General features: G+C 42.9%; 1 protein-coding gene across 11 annotated transcripts in view; it reads right to left on the bottom strand.

The window, feature by feature from the left end:
- Positions 1 to 17519, bottom strand: part of AOAH (acyloxyacyl hydrolase) — a 206425-nt gene that overhangs the window by 95105 nt on the left and 93801 nt on the right. For all 11 annotated transcript variants that reach the window (XM_074035229.1, XM_065542124.2, XM_074035228.1 and 8 more), the window contains 4 exons: positions 16490 to 16560; positions 15564 to 15612; positions 13485 to 13533; positions 11576 to 11670 (listed from right to left, as the gene is read on the bottom strand). In XM_074035229.1, coding sequence (XP_073891330.1) covers positions 11576 to 11670; positions 13485 to 13533; positions 15564 to 15612; positions 16490 to 16560 — 264 coding nt within the window. The remainder of the gene's footprint in view (positions 1 to 11575; positions 11671 to 13484; positions 13534 to 15563; positions 15613 to 16489; positions 16561 to 17519) is intronic.

The raw sequence follows: 17519 nt of genomic DNA, 5'->3' as shown, positions 1-17519 counted from the left end.
TGACCACAGCTGAGCCCATATCCTGCCCTGTTAAGAAATGCTGATGCATCTACTCATTCTTGTTGGCTCTGAAATACATGTTACCAACATGAGATCATGACCTCTTTGCTGCTTTCTGCTCTGCTTTCCTTTGAGCTCTTTAGCAGTCAGGCTTAGCGATGCTATCCTCAGTTTCTGCCTCTGGAATCTTTGGACTTTGTACTTCATGCATGCTTTTCCTTATATTCCTCCAGGATTGTGGTTTAGCTCATCACTCTGCCCAAACTCCAAACCATTTCCTTGAGTAGAAATTCTGTATGATTTCCCTAGGAAATTATGTAGAATCCAGTCTTGCCCCCTAGATATTTGACTAGAGCTGGGCTGGATAATCTCTGCCTACTCCCACTCCTTCTAAGGAATTGCATGGAAGGAATTAGTTGAAAAAAAATGAATAAACAGTGTATTACAATTAATTCCAACCACCCAACATTATTTTTAAATGATGGAATTTTCTCTTTCCATATCCCAATGAACTTGAGATTCTAGGTGTTTCCCCTGTGATGAGTAATTTCATGAGCTCCATTTGATGGCTAAGGAATGTGGGGGAGAGTGAAGCAGGTTACAGACATAATTAACCAGGGGGCAAGAGATTGTCCTCTAGTTGCAGCAGCAGGCTGGATAGCACAGGCATTGACGGACTCACACTGCCTTCTGATACAGAAGTATTTCATGTACTGGCAGAGCAGGTGTGTGGGCTGAGTAATTATAAATGCTTTTCAGAAATATGGAATTTAAAATAATTTCCTCTTGTAGTTTTCATAACGACTGGTTTTTGGCTTTTTACTTCTCTCAGAAGGCAGCAGGGCCAAGATGGTGGATGTTTTCAGAACAATGAACCTGGGAGTGCACCCTACATGGCTGGCAGGTGAGAGATCCGGATTCTCACCTTGAGTAGGGAGAGAAGGGCGTCGAGTTGATCAGAATTCAGGAACGGCCCGTCTGGCCTGTTCATGAACAGGGAAAGGAAATGGAAGAACATTCTGTCTCTTGTGGCCTGATTGCTACTGGAGAGCAGAATTCACCATGGTGAACACAACTCTCTTTTTCTGACAGAATCAATGAGAAGTAACTAGGATTGAGGTTTCTCTCCTCATTACCTAGCATCTTTAATCCGCTAGCCTGCAAGATGGCTGAGGAGCACAAGATGTAATTTTGTCCAGTTTTACTAAACAATAGCTTTTCTTCGTCTTAAAATATAATAAGAAAGCACTATAATGCTTAGATATTTCTGGAGTCGACAAGAAGGTAACTCAGATAGAATTTCCATATTTTGTATGCATCATGAAAATCTTCCTCTGTGCTTAAGGGAGGCTTTATGTGCAGTGATAAATCCAGAGAGCGGGAAGCAGGGTGGGTGAGTGAGAGTAGGGTGAGAGCTTCGATACTGCCTGTGCTGTTTGTGGGTTAATAAAGAGTAGCCAAACCTGATATACAAAATCATCTCAACGGGAGAAATGAAGTGCATATAAGTTTGAGAGATGGAGCCACTTTGCTCTCTAGTGAATATGCATTTTCAGCAGCTAGATTAAGGATTCATTTTGTCCTTGACACAGCACGAAATTCAATCTGCGTCTACTTACCCTACAGACAACAGCCTGCCAGGGGTCGTGCAAAGATTTTATAATAGGATCGGCAACAGCCTTAGCTAGCAAAATAAACATTTGGGAAATTGTATTTCAGAATCGCTTTTCTCTCATCGCCCCCTCCCCCAGCCCATCATGCAATTCTGATTCAGTGAAATGCAGCATTTAATATTTTGGAAATAATTTTTGAACAGATGGGGGAAGAGGCAGGAGGGCAGCATCCCTTGCTGGCCTCAATGATCTTTCCACCTCCTCTTCTTTTTCAACAAACGACTCAAGCAGCGATTGTTTTTTCCCTTGAAAGAAAAAAAGAAAAAAAACAAAACCAGCACGAAAGTGTTTTTGGATTTGTTCTTCGTCTTCCTTTGACATCTTTCTAAGTTGAGGTCTTTCTTGTGGTTTGAGTAGGTCGATTTGAACCTGACTACTGAGGTTTAGATATTTCAGAGAGAAGCTCAGGTTGTTTAAGGAGAAAGGGAGCAGACAGGTCGGAATGAGACTCAGAACCCTTCGTGTCTGTGGAACCATGAGAGAGAGTCTTCATACTGTCTTTATTGAACTACAAATATCTTTCCAGATGAATACACTCCTAATCTAATTAGCTGTAAACAGGACTCCTGGGTGCCCCACTACTTAAGCAGAGGATGGCAAGAGCAGGAGAGAAGAGGGGCCACTGCACGGAGAATGCCCGACAGTGGATTCCTTTTCAGCGGATACAGCTGGGATGGGGTCATGTACACACAGACGTGTTTTCTGCCTTATAGGGAGACAAAGGCAAAGAAGTATCAAGTAGCCTCATAGAAGGCACAAGGGCCCATTATAAAACAATGCCCACTTGTTTTTCTATAGCATTTACTGCGCTTGCCAGACAATATGATCAGGTCCTCGGTGCAGCAAAGGAATGGAACGAAACATGTCTGGGCTCCCTGAAGGGTCTTGATTTGTAACATGCATTCCTATCATCAGACCCCAAGGGAGACTCCTGCTGGAATTTGAGGTCTTTCGCTGGCACATGAGACAGGCAGGACCACAGGGTGCTATGAGACAACTCCTTCCTTTTTCCCACTGCCCACTCATCTGTGGTGCTAATTCATCCCTTGCCCTGGAAGAAAATCCAGACCAGCCCAATTATGCCTGTGCTCATGCTCAGATAACATATACTCTTCTGGTTATATTCAATTCCATTTCAGAAAAGAAAAATGTTCAGTCTTCACAATTTTAAGTAAAACTTCTTGCTCCCTGTCCACCCTGGACTTGAGACTGGCCATCTGTACTCAGCATTGGGAATGTGGTCCACTTTCTTTGTCGACTTGGCTAGATTTTCCTTCCACTTGCTGGCTGAGGCTTGCGGTGGAGGGAGAAGAGGTACAGTCAGATGTGATTGCCTCTAGCTGGGCAGATATCCAAAGCTGACTTTCTACAATGAGGGCTGTCGTGGGGCTCTTGAGAGGCACTGTGGAGAACGGGTGACTGAACTTGCCATGGTAGAGTGAGTGCATTCTCTGCACCCCACTCGTCACTTAAGTTTGCTGCTTCAGCCCTGCTCTGCTGGAGGTTAAGCCCTGTGAAGTCACCTTGCCCCTGCAGGCCATCCTCTGCAGGATGTCTAGTGGCCCAGGCTAGCTCTCCCTTCCTGGGGCTCATGTCCTCGTCCAGGGCCCATGCTCTTTCTGTCCTGCTGCCTCGGTCATTGCTCTTATATTCCCCATGGGAGTGTCCAACACCAGTCCTCTTGGGGTTAGTCTCTGCAGACCCCTATCCAGTTCTCTTAGTGGCATCTTTACGGTGCAGGGGAAGCACACCCACCTTACCCCACAGGGAGAGCTGAGCCCCACTGTCCCTCTGACACCGGCCATTCCCAGCCTCAACTCTTCTGGACCTTTGACTCTGGAGATAAGCGACAGGTTGTGGAATTGGCTTCACTCCCTTCCTTTGCCGGTTCTGTGGACATGGTCTCATCTTTCACTTGGAAGAAATATGATGGTGGGAAGGTGGGAATAATTTGTCCACATTGGCTAAAATGTAGGTAGAAATAAATAGTCCAATTTTTAACATCCTGTTACAGAAATGATTCCCAATTTCTGACAAGATAGTCATCATTATTTATACTTTACAGATGAGGAAACTAAAGCTCAGAGTAAAGAAGTGAATGTAGGTGGCTCAGCCAGGATTTGAACCCTAGTCTGTTTGAGTCAATGTCTGAGATTATTCTGCATGTAAGTTAGGGGCTTGAGATTCTCCACTGGGCACTGTCATGACTATGGAGTCAGCTTACGTGATTCTCCTTCCATCAGTAGGGTGGCCAGACATAGACATCTAGTCTTGTCTGAGCCAGTCCAGGTTAATGCCTGTTGTCATGGCATAATTATGGTAGCGATCCCTCTTCTCTCAAAGTGTCCAGTTTGGACAATAAATTATATTCTCACCATAACTATTAATATTAGGAGCTGGTCGGGGGGGGGTCTGGTACAAAGGGACAAAAAGCACCAGAAGTTTCCTAGCAGGGATGGCTCTTTAGTAGTCTCCAAAGGCTGGCTGAGACTCTGTGGGAAGACCTGCAATTGGCAATGAGCTCTAGGCAGTCTCCCCCAGATGCAGGGATGCCGGGGGACAGCCCAAGGTCAACCCCAACCCGGTGAACCATCTGGTTGGGATAGGGTGATGTCTTGAGGAACCCTCATCAAGTATACAGGATGGGAAGGGTGCATCATCCACTGTTGAATCCAGACAGCTTCTGAGTTTGTCCATCTTGTTTCTTCCCCTCTGTACTTTTCCAGCTTAGCACACTTTCACTAGAATTACAACTAGAATTTTCCTAGCTGCTCTTGCTGCCTGATTCGCCTCTCTCCCCTTCAAGCAAATAATTCCATCCTGCCCACTGAAATCAGAGTAAATGTTCTAGAATTCAAATCTGCCCCTTTCTCAGTTTAAAACCCTTCAATGGCTCCTGCTTGTCTTCAGGATAAACTCCAGGCCCTTTGAGATCCGCCTCCCATGCACTTCTCTAGGCTCTTGTCTCACCTGGTGCTGGATGAGCTTCAGTTCAGCTGCACCGAGCTCCTTCTCAGAAGGCTGGACTCTCTTGCTTTCGAGCCTTTGCCTGTGCTCTTTCCTCTGCTAGGGCACTCCTTCCTATGTTGGCTGGGACCCAACTACCTCCAGCTCTGTTCCTCTGCTTTGAACACAGCGTCTCTCCCTTCAGGCAGCCTTTCCTCCAGTTTGCGGGGCAGCGTGTGCACACTACAGCACTGATGGCTCTAGAGCTGCCACTTGCTCGTCTGCATTGCCCCATGGGGTTTTAAGCTCTATGGGCACCAGGGATCTTTCCATCCTTTTCCCCATTGTCATCAGTCCCATCACAGGGCTTGGCACATAGTAGACCTGGCTAGCATTTGTTGAATTAATTGACACATGAACAGTGCTATGCTGCTGGGCCTGGAGAGATGTGACTCTAGAATTTTTACCTAAGTTAGAACCGATATTTTGTTTACACTTGCCACAAGCCTGAAAAACCAGACAATGGAAACACGAGGTGTCTGAGCTCAACACACCTCATGGATATTGGCTAAGCCTGGTATTCTTACCTAGGCTGACTCCTTGCACAAATGAAGAGATTCTGTAGATAATAGTGTCTAAAAGTTGGAAGTTTTTTTTTTTTTTTAAAGGACAATGCTCCATAATAGCAAAATAAATAAATAAAATTAAATTAAAAAAAGAATCAGTTTAACATCCTGCTATAGGTGAGTGGTTTAGTAGATTATTGCATGGCCCCTGAAAAGGACATTATGGAACAGCAATAAATATAATGAGTATAAAAACAAAGTCGTAATGAGGAAGATACCTATGAATTGATTGAATAAAAAGAGAACTGCCAACTGCAAACTTGCTCTTCTTGTACAGCATGATGTGTGTATATATAATACACATATATACATATATGCACATGGGGCGGAGTGCTGGAAAGAGTGCAAAAATACTGTGAAAAATTTAAGATGGTGGGGTTATTTTTTACTTCTTAAAATTGGCTCCATTATTGGCATTTTAACTTTTTTAAAAAAATAAAAAGGATATTAAAAGAATATTTCAAAACAAGCCTGATACTCCAAAATGTTAAGGTGACTCTCTCTGGGTGGTAGTACTAAGGAGGAATTTTAACAATTTCCAAATAATTTCTGTATTTTCACATTTTCCTCAGTCATATATTTAACATATGTAATTAGATAAAAACAATAAAGCATATTTACTCTCTTCCTTCTCCCACTCTGGGCAGTCATGCCTCCTTCCCCATTAGCTTGATTGTGGTCACGTGACCGGCTTTGGCTGTTGGGTTGATGGTGGACAGGGCACGGATTGCCTTCTTGCACTTTGACATCACCATGACAAGCAGACGCTCTGGATAGATTGCCCAGCCAATAAAAATGAGAGACACGTGGCACACACCTGGGCCCAACCTGAAGCTTTGCGCCAAGACCAACATAGCTCAGTTGAAAACTGCTGATCCCAGACCACCCCTGGATGCACGGGTGAGAAGAAATGATGATTGTTTTAAGTCACTGGAAATTTGGAGTGGTTGGTGGTTATCATTTCGGCAATAACTTGGGGATAAAGCTTCATGTTCAGTATCAACATCCTAAGCAAAATAGATATCTTATTCTTGTCCTGCCTCCTTTTCTTACCAAGTGGCCAGGCTGAGAGTTGCTGGGCCAATTTTTAGCTTGGAGAGGAATGTTAATCTAGAGATATTTTAATAACCCCAGAACACCAGGGGCTTAAAACAGGTGACAACATGACACTAAAACTGTAGTGTTGTTCCTCCTACCCATAGCATTATTACCATATTGATAAGACTGGTGAATTCCAATTATCGGTTATGCCTGATTTGGGTTTCTCATCAGCCTATTCTCATAAGCATTTCTCAAAACAATTTACTGCCAAAACGTGGGAGTGGGGAGTGACCCAAACCGTTACCAACAAATGCTGCTCGACAGCACTTGAATCAGTTCATTGCTACAAACAGCAGATGAAAACTATTACAATCTAAATTTTACTTGTTAAGTCTCTAGGATAGGGCCAGCTGCTGGGCTTGCTGGAGTGATTTTCTTAAAATGTCTGCTGGGTGGGCCCCTCTTTTTCCTGGAGAATCAGCACACTGCAGAGTGAGCCACTGTCCTCCTGGAGAGTGTGGGCCCCAGGTTATGAAGAGAGACACTCCTTTCCTCAGCCTCTGAGGCCAGGTGCAGGAACAGGGAGGACAAGTACAAGGATTTCAGGCAGCCTCATTAACGATCACCACTGCACTGCCAGAGCCAGGTGTCAATCTACTTTGTCTGGTTGGAATTCAACATACGGGTCCACAACATTTTCATAGCCCTTAGGCTCATTGAAGCACATGGCCTTTCCTGACACTGTTACTATCATCATTTACAGAGTCTCTGGTTAAGCAGCTTGTTCAGGATTATGCTGACAGTCAGTAATTCCACCACCTGTTAGTTGTGTGACCTTGGGCAGTCCACTCAATCTCTCTGAGAATCTGTAAAGCGAGGCTGTGTTGTAGAAACACCTACCTCAGAGGGCTTTTGCAAAGATTAAATTTAAAAAATGCATTGATTTTCCTTAACTGGTTTCCTTAGCTATTGCCTAAAACAAAACCAAAACAAATAGAACAAACAAATCTCCAAAATTTTGAATCACAATATTTGGTACATACAAATTCAATGAAGAAAAATGAGAAAAAAAAAAAGTGACCTATAATTCCACCATCCAAAGATAGCCAGTGGTAGGTAACATGCAGACCTACAACTTTCCAATTATTTTTTTGTTTGCACACAGACACACATATATTCACAAAATTGGCTCATACATACTATTTTGTAACCTGCTTTTGTTGCTTAACCAATTATCATAAACATATTTCTTGCCAATAAATGTCTATTAATATGTGTATTAACTGGTTGCACAAAATTTCACTGTACAAATGTAGTATATTTTTACATCCCCTATTTTTTGATTTTTAGTTTCTTTCCTCAGTTTTGCTCTTATAAATAAATACTTCTGTGATGAATATTCCTGTACATATATTCTTGAGCAGATAATTGATCATTTTAAAAGTAAATTTGCAGATGTGAAATTACAGATGTGAAATTTGCAGATGTGAAATTTTTAGTTAAAAATCACAAATATTTTAATGTTGCCTTATACATGTTGCCAAATTGCCTTTCAGAGAAGTTCTAGTAACTTCATCTCTTTTTGGTGAATTAACATGCCTGTTTCACCATATTTTTGCTAAAACTGGGTCTTTATCACCTTTACCTTTGTTTGTTTGACAATGATAAATGAATTGCATTGTTATCTTAATTTATGTTTCTTACTGCTGAAAATGAAACTTTTATATCTACTGGTTATGTTCTTGATCATTAAAAATTAGATTTTTTTCTTATTGCTATGTAGAAACTCTGTTAATTAGAGGATTTAAATCTTGCCTTATATTTTGTAAGTATTCTAGCTTTACATTTGTCTTTTAATTTTGTGAATCTTTTTGACTTTGTACACATTTGAAAATTGTATGTAATTATATCTAGTTTTTTTGTGTGCTTCCTTTTGCAATATCATGCTTAGAGAGACTGGAGTATTTCTTAAAATATTTTTTTTTCCGGGAAGGCATATGTCTTGTATGTTTTCTAAGTCTTTGAATGACTGAGAATAAGCTTCTGTAGTCCTCATGTGAGAACAATAGCTTGGTATAGAGCACTTTCGACACAATTTTTCCTTCTTAAAATTCTGTAGAGAGGCTGTTCCGCTGTTTCCTGAAATTTAGTGTTGAGAGATAAGTCTGATGCCAGATGGGTTTTCCCTCCTAGTATGCTCCCCGGTTGTTGGTTTGTTGGGCAGGATGATTCCAAGAGTTTTCTTTATCCTCAGAATAAATAAGGAAAAGCAGGGAACACAGAGTCTATTTTATACCCTGGCCTGGCACGCTGTGGGGGTTGTGGGCTGAAGACAGATTTCCCCAACTCAAGAAAATTATCTTGCATTACTTATTTAGTCACAGCTTCCTCTCTGCCTGATGTCTTTTCTTTTTCTGCAGTTTCTATTCAATTGCCAGGACCGTTCCTGCATACCTCTCCTCTTTCCATCTTGATTTTCACATCTAGCCTTTCTCCTGAGTCCCAGAATTTCCCCAGCTGCCTGACCGCTTTGCTCTCCTGTTTTCTGCACCATCCAACTTGCAAGTCAGTATTGCCGCTGCATTTTTAGATCAGATAGTTGTTTCACCTCAAGGCAGTCTTCCCTGATTTCCGAGTTCTTCTTTTTCATGTGTGCAATTTCCTCTCAATTATTGTTGAGAACCTGAATTTAACATTTTACAAAATGTCACTCTCTTTCCTCCCATAAACATTTTTCAAAAGAGCACTCTTCATTTGTGTTCCTGAGCAGTTTTTATGTATATCCAGATGTTTCCCCACTTGCTCATCTTTGCAGAGGGAGGTCTATGCTTGCCCAGTGTGGGGGCTTGGGAGAGGTTCAACCAGAGAGTATTTGAGTTCATATTCAATTTCTTTAGGAAGAGGAAGTCAAAGAAAAAAAAATGATCGTTTCTGCAGGTTAATTTCTCTGGATCAGTTTCAGTTTTCTGGGAGAGGGAAGAGGGAAGCGCGTCCATAGGTGGCTGTATGACAGGGCTTCCCCACTGTGCCCATGTCCCTTTCTCAAGGGCAGGGGCACCACTCCTTTCTCTAATGGACAGGGTGGCTCTTGGGACAAGTCTGTTGTGGCAATGCCCTCACATTTTTTATTGTGTTGTTTGATAGGGCCATCCAGAAGTAAAGGCTGAGAGTTGCTGTTCCCTGTGCACTGTGTCAGACCCGGGCAGGGCTTTATGTGTGTGCAACAGTGGGGCCCGTGAGGTCCTCTGCTTAGAAAGGGCCCTGCACTGGGTTTAATGCTGTGCTGTCCCATCTTGAACTTCTTAAAAATCTTATTTTTGAATTTGTGTTATGTGAGTGAAGTCCAATGGGCCAACTGAGTATGTGTGAGGGAGGGGATTGGAAACGGGGTCGACTCTGGATCCTGCCTCCTGCCATCTCTCAAGATGGATTCCTGGCCACTCACTCCCCAGCCTGTCCTCCCCTTCTTGCCCTGCAGCTGCTGGACCCTCCAACAAGGTGGCAACTAAATGGTGTCAATGGGGGAGGCCTGTGTTCCAATGTTGCCCTTTGGTCCTTTTGGGAATCTGGGCACAGGCAAGAGGAGGATTGGAGTTGGGCATGGTGGCAGCTGTCACCTGCCCCAGCCGGCAGTGCTGGCATCTGGTGGGCAGGGGAGGCAAACTCATTACCCATCCAAATAATTAGCATGTTCCTGCACAGAGGTTTGAAGACTCTTGGGGGTCAGTCACCTGACTGCTGTGGGTTGGGGAGACAGGCCCTGGGAAGGAGAGATTCCTGGCTTACCTGGGGACCTATGGAGCACTGGCAGGAGGAGAAACCCAGCAGCTCTCAGGCCTGAGTGTTTCAGGATGGAAGCCTCAGTGCCTGGGAGGGTCTGTACTTGCCCCAAGCATCTCCTGGCCCGAGGAAGTGTTCAGTCTGGTGACCCTGTGCTCCTGGGAAGCCTCTATTCCTCCTTCCAACCTTCCTGAGTCTGGCTTGCCTTTTCTGTCTTCTGGGCAGCTCAAAGCACCCTCCAGGGACAAGCTACTACATAAGAATTGTGTAATTTTAGTGATTCCACCAGCCTAGGAGTTCAGTGCTGTTACAGTGGCATGTAAAACTGGCATTGCATAATGTGACGATGAACATAACATTCATGCCAATAATTTAAAAATTTAATTTTTTTTTAGAATGACATTAAATAGTAAATAAGAAAATACCATGACATATTGAGGAAGACTGCCACAGAAAGAAAAGTGTTTATATTTTAGCAGCTTTAATGGAACTTTTGAACAAGTTTTGCTGAGGGCACCTGTACTTTTGTTTTGCACTGAGCCCTGCCAAGTATGTAGCTATCTCTAGGCACAGGTTTTGTTACATTTCCTTGTGATAACTTGTGGCCACAGGAAGCCCCAGCTGCAGGTGACCCATCTGACACCACTGTACCCCCTGCTTGGGTGTGTGGCATTCAGACTGCCCTTCCCTGCACCCTCCAGCTCCCACCCTTTGCCACACAATCTCCCCAGGTGTTTGCACAATTTGAGAGGAAGATAATGGCCCTCCTGATAATGCAGCAGGTGTGTGCTCAGGTGATGAACTGGTAATATACAAAGTTGCCATTATATGTCTACCCCATATTTAGGAGTCGTTCATCTGAGTAATGCATGCAAATCTCTCTTATAGTGCCTGATGCCTGATATAGAGTCAATAAATGTTGGTTTCCTTCCCCTTTCTTTGCCTTCTCTGAGTCTGTCATTGTTTGCAATTTTGCCTTGTGGCCCTCTTCTTCTTCTTCTTTTTTTTTTTTTTTTTTTTTTAATTAAAAAACCCTCCCAGACAGTCCCATCACTCTTTGGGAATGGATGGCGGGCTTGTCTGTCCCCTGACGCTTTCCACGGAGCACAGCAGAGGCTATCAGGAGCCGAGCAGCCTGCTCTGCCCAGAGCTTCTTGCTTGCTCAGATGTAAAACAAGCTGGACAGGCCCCAGAATGCCTCATCCTGACCTCCACAGGGAAGCCGGCCCGGTGGGCTTTGTCCTTTCTGTGCATTCTCCACCTTCTTGACTCCGCACTACTGCTTTCAGGGTTCCTGGCAGCAGCTGGGCTGAGGCTGGGGAAGTGAGTAGAAGGAACCTTTTGCCATTTGTCTAGGACTGAAATGACTGTGGATATGCCTTTCATGGCAGATTTTGCTAAAGAGGGAAATTTGCACCTGTGTGGAGTTGGCATCACATTTAGAGACAGCAAGGGGAAACGAAAACAAAGGCCAGCACATCTGGAATGATTACTGCCAAAATTACTTACCAAAGACATCTGCGATGCTGTGATCCATTCAGGAGAGATGTGAAAATGAGCCCCAGCTGAGTCTCCCAGCAAAATGATTCCCCTGGGCTGTGAACCTAAGCAGCACAATTTATTCACATTATTTATGCACTCGAGTAGTTTGGAGCCTCCAGACTGGGTAGTTACAAAAGCAGATACCCTTGTGTGTATTCCAGGCACCGAGCATTTTAACAGTAGTGCATTACTATTTTTTGCATGTTTGAGAGTGAGGGGCATAGCATTTTGGAGCCAAATGAGATTTCCAGGCCATTGGAGCTGCTAGCTAAGATGTAGAGATGCAGGTGTGTTTCCCAGCTTAGCATAAAACAAACTGCTGTACAACATCTTGAGTGAATGATGGACGAATAAGTGTATCAAAGCTTTATCTGAAAGCAGAAATATGCCCTAAATTTTGGTTCTGGAAACTGCTTTCTTGAAAAGACACTGATGTCCATTACAATTCACTTTAAGGGTTAATGATCTTATGGAGAAATTGTGATTTTTCAAGGATATTATGCCCTTAATCCATACAGGCAAAAACACTGGATAGACAATACTGGCTGATTAATGGAGAGATGGAGATAGAAAGGTCTGCATGCAGCCCTGTTTGTTTGGAGGTTCAGAATCACTTCATCTTACTCTGAGGCCCAACCACATGAATCATTCACCTGTGAACTCATTCTTCGAAATTCCTTAAAATCCTGACTCAGTTGATGCCTCCCAGAGGCAGAGAGAGGCGCCTCCTTTTTCCACTTCCAAACTCCTCAAGTCATGCAAGAGGACGGCCTAGCCTCACTGCAGTGACTCCCCAGCCTGGGCTTCATGGAAACCACTATCTGACCACACAAATGGGGACTGAGGAGGCCCAGGACATCGTGGAGGGCACAGGGAGCGTAGGGTGTAGGGGGAATCTAAGAGGCTTTGCACCAGGGTTTCACCTAGATCTGCATATATTTCATTCATTGGTTTAGTTGTTCATTCATTCTTTACTCATCCAACAAATATTCCTAAACTGCATAAATATGTAATGAGCCTTTACATTTTCTATTCCTCTTCCTGCCCTCTGAGGGCTTAAAGACAATTAGGCTTTAAGTTAATAGAAGGCAAAGACTATACACTTTTTGTCCAAGAAAACTCAGAACCAAGTATAGCCGTTGGTTAGAATTGGAATCGTTGTTCAGAAAATACCTGTTGAATGAATGAATGAGGTGATTGTGAAAGTGGGGAGAGAAGCATTGCCTAAACATAAAACAGTGATGTTACCATCAAGTGTTGGCATCACCAGGAGCATATTTTCAGTCATGTATGGGGTGGTGAGGTTTCCCCAGTGGAACTGGTGGCCCAGATGTTTGTGCCATCTGGGCACTTAGAGCACAGATCTTTTGCCCAGCTATTTTTGGGAAGCCCTCATAGGTTATAGCCTGGCAGTCTCTCTCAAGTCATTCAGACATTCAGATACACATCTTTAGCCTAGTGGACAAAGAGACTCATCCCATCAGTAGAAGTCTGGGTGTCTGACCTTGTAGTGTAATTAAAGGGAAATGCAAAAGATTAAAAATGTCAGTTATGACTGCTGCTTATTTTCTTATTCGGAAAAGTGCTGGATTTCCATTGCTCTTTTATCCATTTTGCAACCTAATCCTCAAGTAAAAACATCAATTAAACAAATTGTTTTGCTTTTTTAAGATTCTGACCCCTTTCCTACTTTTCTGAACCTTTTAGATACTTTATTTTTTCTGATCTGTCATGAAAATAAATGTAAGTTGGTCAGCATAGAGTAAATCCTAGCATCGAGCACGTTCTGACTTAGGTGGTCTGCTCACTTCAGTTTGACTCAGACTAGAAAAGAATACTCTATTGTTATAACCACACTGACATCTGCAATTCTTACCTTCACAGAATTTCTTCTCATATGGAATGCCATCTTTTGGATCAATACCCTTTAAAAGAAAAATGATGCGATTAGCAGCTTGGTTTTAAATTTATGAGATACATATATTAAGCTCTCCTAAATGGCTTTAAAAGCACAGAGGCAAATGAGTAGACAAAACCCTTTAAAGTCTCTTAAGCCCCTATTTCAACATAGCAACGCCCTGTGTGAGTGAGTCGCGCTTGAGAGGAACTGAGGGTGGGACTAAAGAGAGAGCCAGACACTGTACCATTTCATTCAAGGAGATGCCGGGCAGGGTTCTGGGAGAGGTGCCTGGACCGGGGGTCTCACCCCTCAGAGCATAGAGGGCCGACTGAGTGACTGGGACACAGGGTCTGGGTGGATTCCACAGTCTCTGAGCTGGAGGTCTAAGTGTCCTGACATCTTCAGTACCTAAGATTGATGCTTCTAAAGAAGCAATTCTCAAGGGATCCATTTTGCACATTCCTTTACCCCCTGAGGACATTGGCAATGTCTGGAGACATTTTTCGCTGGGGGTGCTACTGGCACCTAGTGAATAGAGGTCAGAGATACTGCTAAATATCCTACAGTTTGCAAGACAGCTCCAACAACAAAGAATTATCCAACCCAAACATCAATAGTGCCCAAATTAAGAAACCTGGAAGTAATACTGGGCCTGTGAATGGGACTGAATTGGCACAGTTGGCATATCCTAAAACCTAAAGGTAAAGCTACCCATTTGTGGAGCTGCTAGTCCTTGGAAGGATTATTCATAGTATTCCAAAATGAAAGCACTTGCTGATCAGAAATGTGTTAATAAGACCGTGCTCACTCTCCAGTCTTTGGAGCTCCCCACGCCCATTAAAACATGAAAGAACCTATTAACATCACACTCAACCCTGGGGTCCCCAGGACACAGTCTGGGCAAGGTTGGACTTCATGGTTGTAAGACTCCCTCTGAGTTTATGATGTTGTGGTTCTGTGAGTGGTGTTTCCTCTGTGGAAAGGGATAGGTATGAAGGTGATATGTCCTTCTCCCATCACTGATAATGAGCTCTGCATCTTGCCTATTACTTTTTCCTCTTCACTGAAGCAGATAAATGAAGCAACTATTTACAGGCAATTTAGACAATTTATTTAGGTAGGTGTAAAAATAATTGCAATTTTTGCCATTAATTACAAAAACTGAAATTACTTTTGCACCAACATAATATCTTGAAGTTAGAGAATCTTAAGCTTCAGGACCCATCACAGCCCTTGCCCATGTGAGTGCTGGGAGTAACTGGGAGCATTAGCGTATTCTAGGTGGAGAGTGGAGGCCAGGCTGCAATCAGGACATGTTTCCATGTAAACACTTCCGGTAAGTCAGAAACGAGATCTCGAAAGAAAGGGAACTGAATTTCTGAGACTCCAGGAGTTTGTTATGATTTCTATGATTGTTTTAAAAATTACTCATTTTCCTATTTGATTTTGTATTTTTAAGTAGATATTCTTTTTTTCATAAGGAACCCTCAAATCTTGTAAGCTTAACACCCCACAAACTTGAGGCTGTTGCTGTGTTAGTTTGGCTTGCCTCTTTTCTTCCCCTGGGAGCTGCAAATCCATTATTCATAGGAAACTAGGACACCAGCATTAAATGCCTCAAGGTGTGAGTGGTAGGGTAAATACTGAGTAATTTCTGCTCTGCCTGGGTAGGCTTATGAAACAGAAAAAAAATGGCTGCAACAAAATAAGGACAGCATGTGGTTTGCTCCAACAGCTGTGTGGGTTGCTGTAAAACTTTGTTAACATCACTCTTCATTTAATTTCACACTGTTCAAAACAGTATAAAGGGATTAGATGTGGGTGACCTTAAGCAAGGCTTAAAGGGGCCATGACTGAGAAAGACTCAACTCTCATGACATCGCTGACACTCTTCATGCATCATCAGGATTCTATACCCCTCTTCTAAGCAGCAGGAAAAGAGTTGCTTTAGGCTGTCGTAGTCTTCCCTGGATCTAACTAAAGCAAATATGTGATGAACTTTGCAGGAGGCAGGAACAAAGGAGAATGGGGTTCAAGCTGAATTTAGTTGCTTACCCAAATGCCATTACAGTTTGAATCCTGATGGACATCCCAGTTGTCTGGCCTAAGAAAAAAATATTAACATTGGTCTTTGACATATGCTTGTCTCTCAGTGGTTGTGTTTCATGAATGAATGAATGAATGAATGAATGAATGCTACATTAAGTGCCATGGCGAGGCAACAGCATTCTTCATGGAAGAGTGTCACATCCCATTGCGTGTTGTGACATCAGAAGCCTCCATTCAGCTTCCATGCTTTAACCTTGGTTTGGGTATTTGCCAGAAGCTCTGGACCAAATCCTGTCTTTTTCATCATTGACTACATTCATGGACCGCATTGTTGTGGAACGGTGCCGATGAACACAATGAACAAATCTGCATCCCATTGTGCCCCTAAATGCCCAAATAACTGGTTTATTCAATGCTTTCACACTATAGTCACAACAAAGGCGAGGGCTAGCATATCTATTTTTTGGTACCAGAGATGCAATTGAACCTCAGCCCAGGGCTAATGTATGACATGTTTTCCATTCGTTAGAGGCTCCTCCTTACTCCCAGAGGGAGAGGTCACTATTTCTGGGCCCAATTCTGCATGGAGAACTGATACAGAAGGCTGGATAAGTGTCTACAACAAGATAATCCATTTACATGATTGTTTTTCCCACTTGACTGTAAGCTCCAGAAGAGGAGGCATATTTCTGTTTTGTTTACCACCCAGCATGATGCAAAGTACTTGGAAAATTGTAGGTCTCTGATAAGCATTTCTTGGACAAATGAACGAATGAATGCCGTTCTTTCTTCACTGAGCTTTACTTCAATCAGAACACAAAAATCTCTTCTCTCTGTAAGTGGGAATCCCCTAGGCTGGGGGAAGGAAATGTGCCTCCTGTTTCCTTTTCTGAAGATAATTTCAAAAATCAGCAACCAGCAGAAATAGTTACCTTCTACCTGGGTACACCGATTCGTCGCTGTCATTACAGTCTCTCCCCCGCCAGTGATAGCCCCGCAGGGTCTGAAATTGAAGAGCACACACAGGAGGGGTTCAGCCCGCTTTGATGTTATCCATGAGGAAGGTCAATCAGAGCTGTCTGAATGGCATTGACATCCGCAGTTTTTAATTCAAATTCAATCTAGGATCACTAAAGAGCACTAAGAAAATTAAGATTAATATAAGACATGCTGTGTGAAGTGACAAGTAATATAACACCAGGGCCAATAACAGGTGGTAGGGTGTGTGCATGTGTGTGCATATGTGAATGTATGTGTGTGTGTGTATGACATTAAGTGCTTGCTTGTATGTGCATGTGTGGGTGTGCATTGTGTGAATGTATATGTATGGAGGCACGTGTACATGCATGTGTGTGTTTATGTGTATTCATATTGTAGATGTGTGTGCATGTACACACTTGTGTTTCTGTGTATATGTGTTTGTTCATGTATGTGTGTCTACAAGCACCTCTAGAAACAGCAGACCCTTCCAACTTCCCAAAAACCCTCTATTAACCATCAGTCCTCTCAGGCTGTAAAACAATTGGCTTATTTGGCCAAATGATTAATGTCATTGGATAATTTAAAAGTCTCTACCCAAATGGATAATTATGCAGGTTTAAATATTTGACCTTAATGATTTGAATCAAGAGTTATAATAACGCCAGATAATATTTTTATTTCCTCCATTCCCAAGTAGAATATCTGAGATTTCCCAAACTTTTGGGACTTTGTGACATGTTACTTTGTTGTTGGTTTTCACAGAGAATACCCTGACATTTTAACTGTTCTGAATCAAATGCACACACACACACACACACACACATTAAAAAGTAAGTTAAAGTAGATTTAAGAAGTTCCAAAATAATTCACAAAACCTTTCAAGGCAACCATAGCCCTCATGGAGAATTCCAGCTGGAAATGGAAACAAAACCAGTCTGGGCCTAAGATTTACTTCAATGCCTTGTGTATCATAACAATGAT

This window comes from Macaca fascicularis, chromosome 3 (assembly GCF_037993035.2).
Source record: "Macaca fascicularis isolate 582-1 chromosome 3, T2T-MFA8v1.1".
Lineage (NCBI taxonomy): Eukaryota > Metazoa > Chordata > Mammalia > Primates > Cercopithecidae > Macaca > Macaca fascicularis.
The sequence above is the reverse complement of the archived record's forward strand: the minus strand, read 5'-3'. Positions and strand labels throughout refer to the sequence as shown.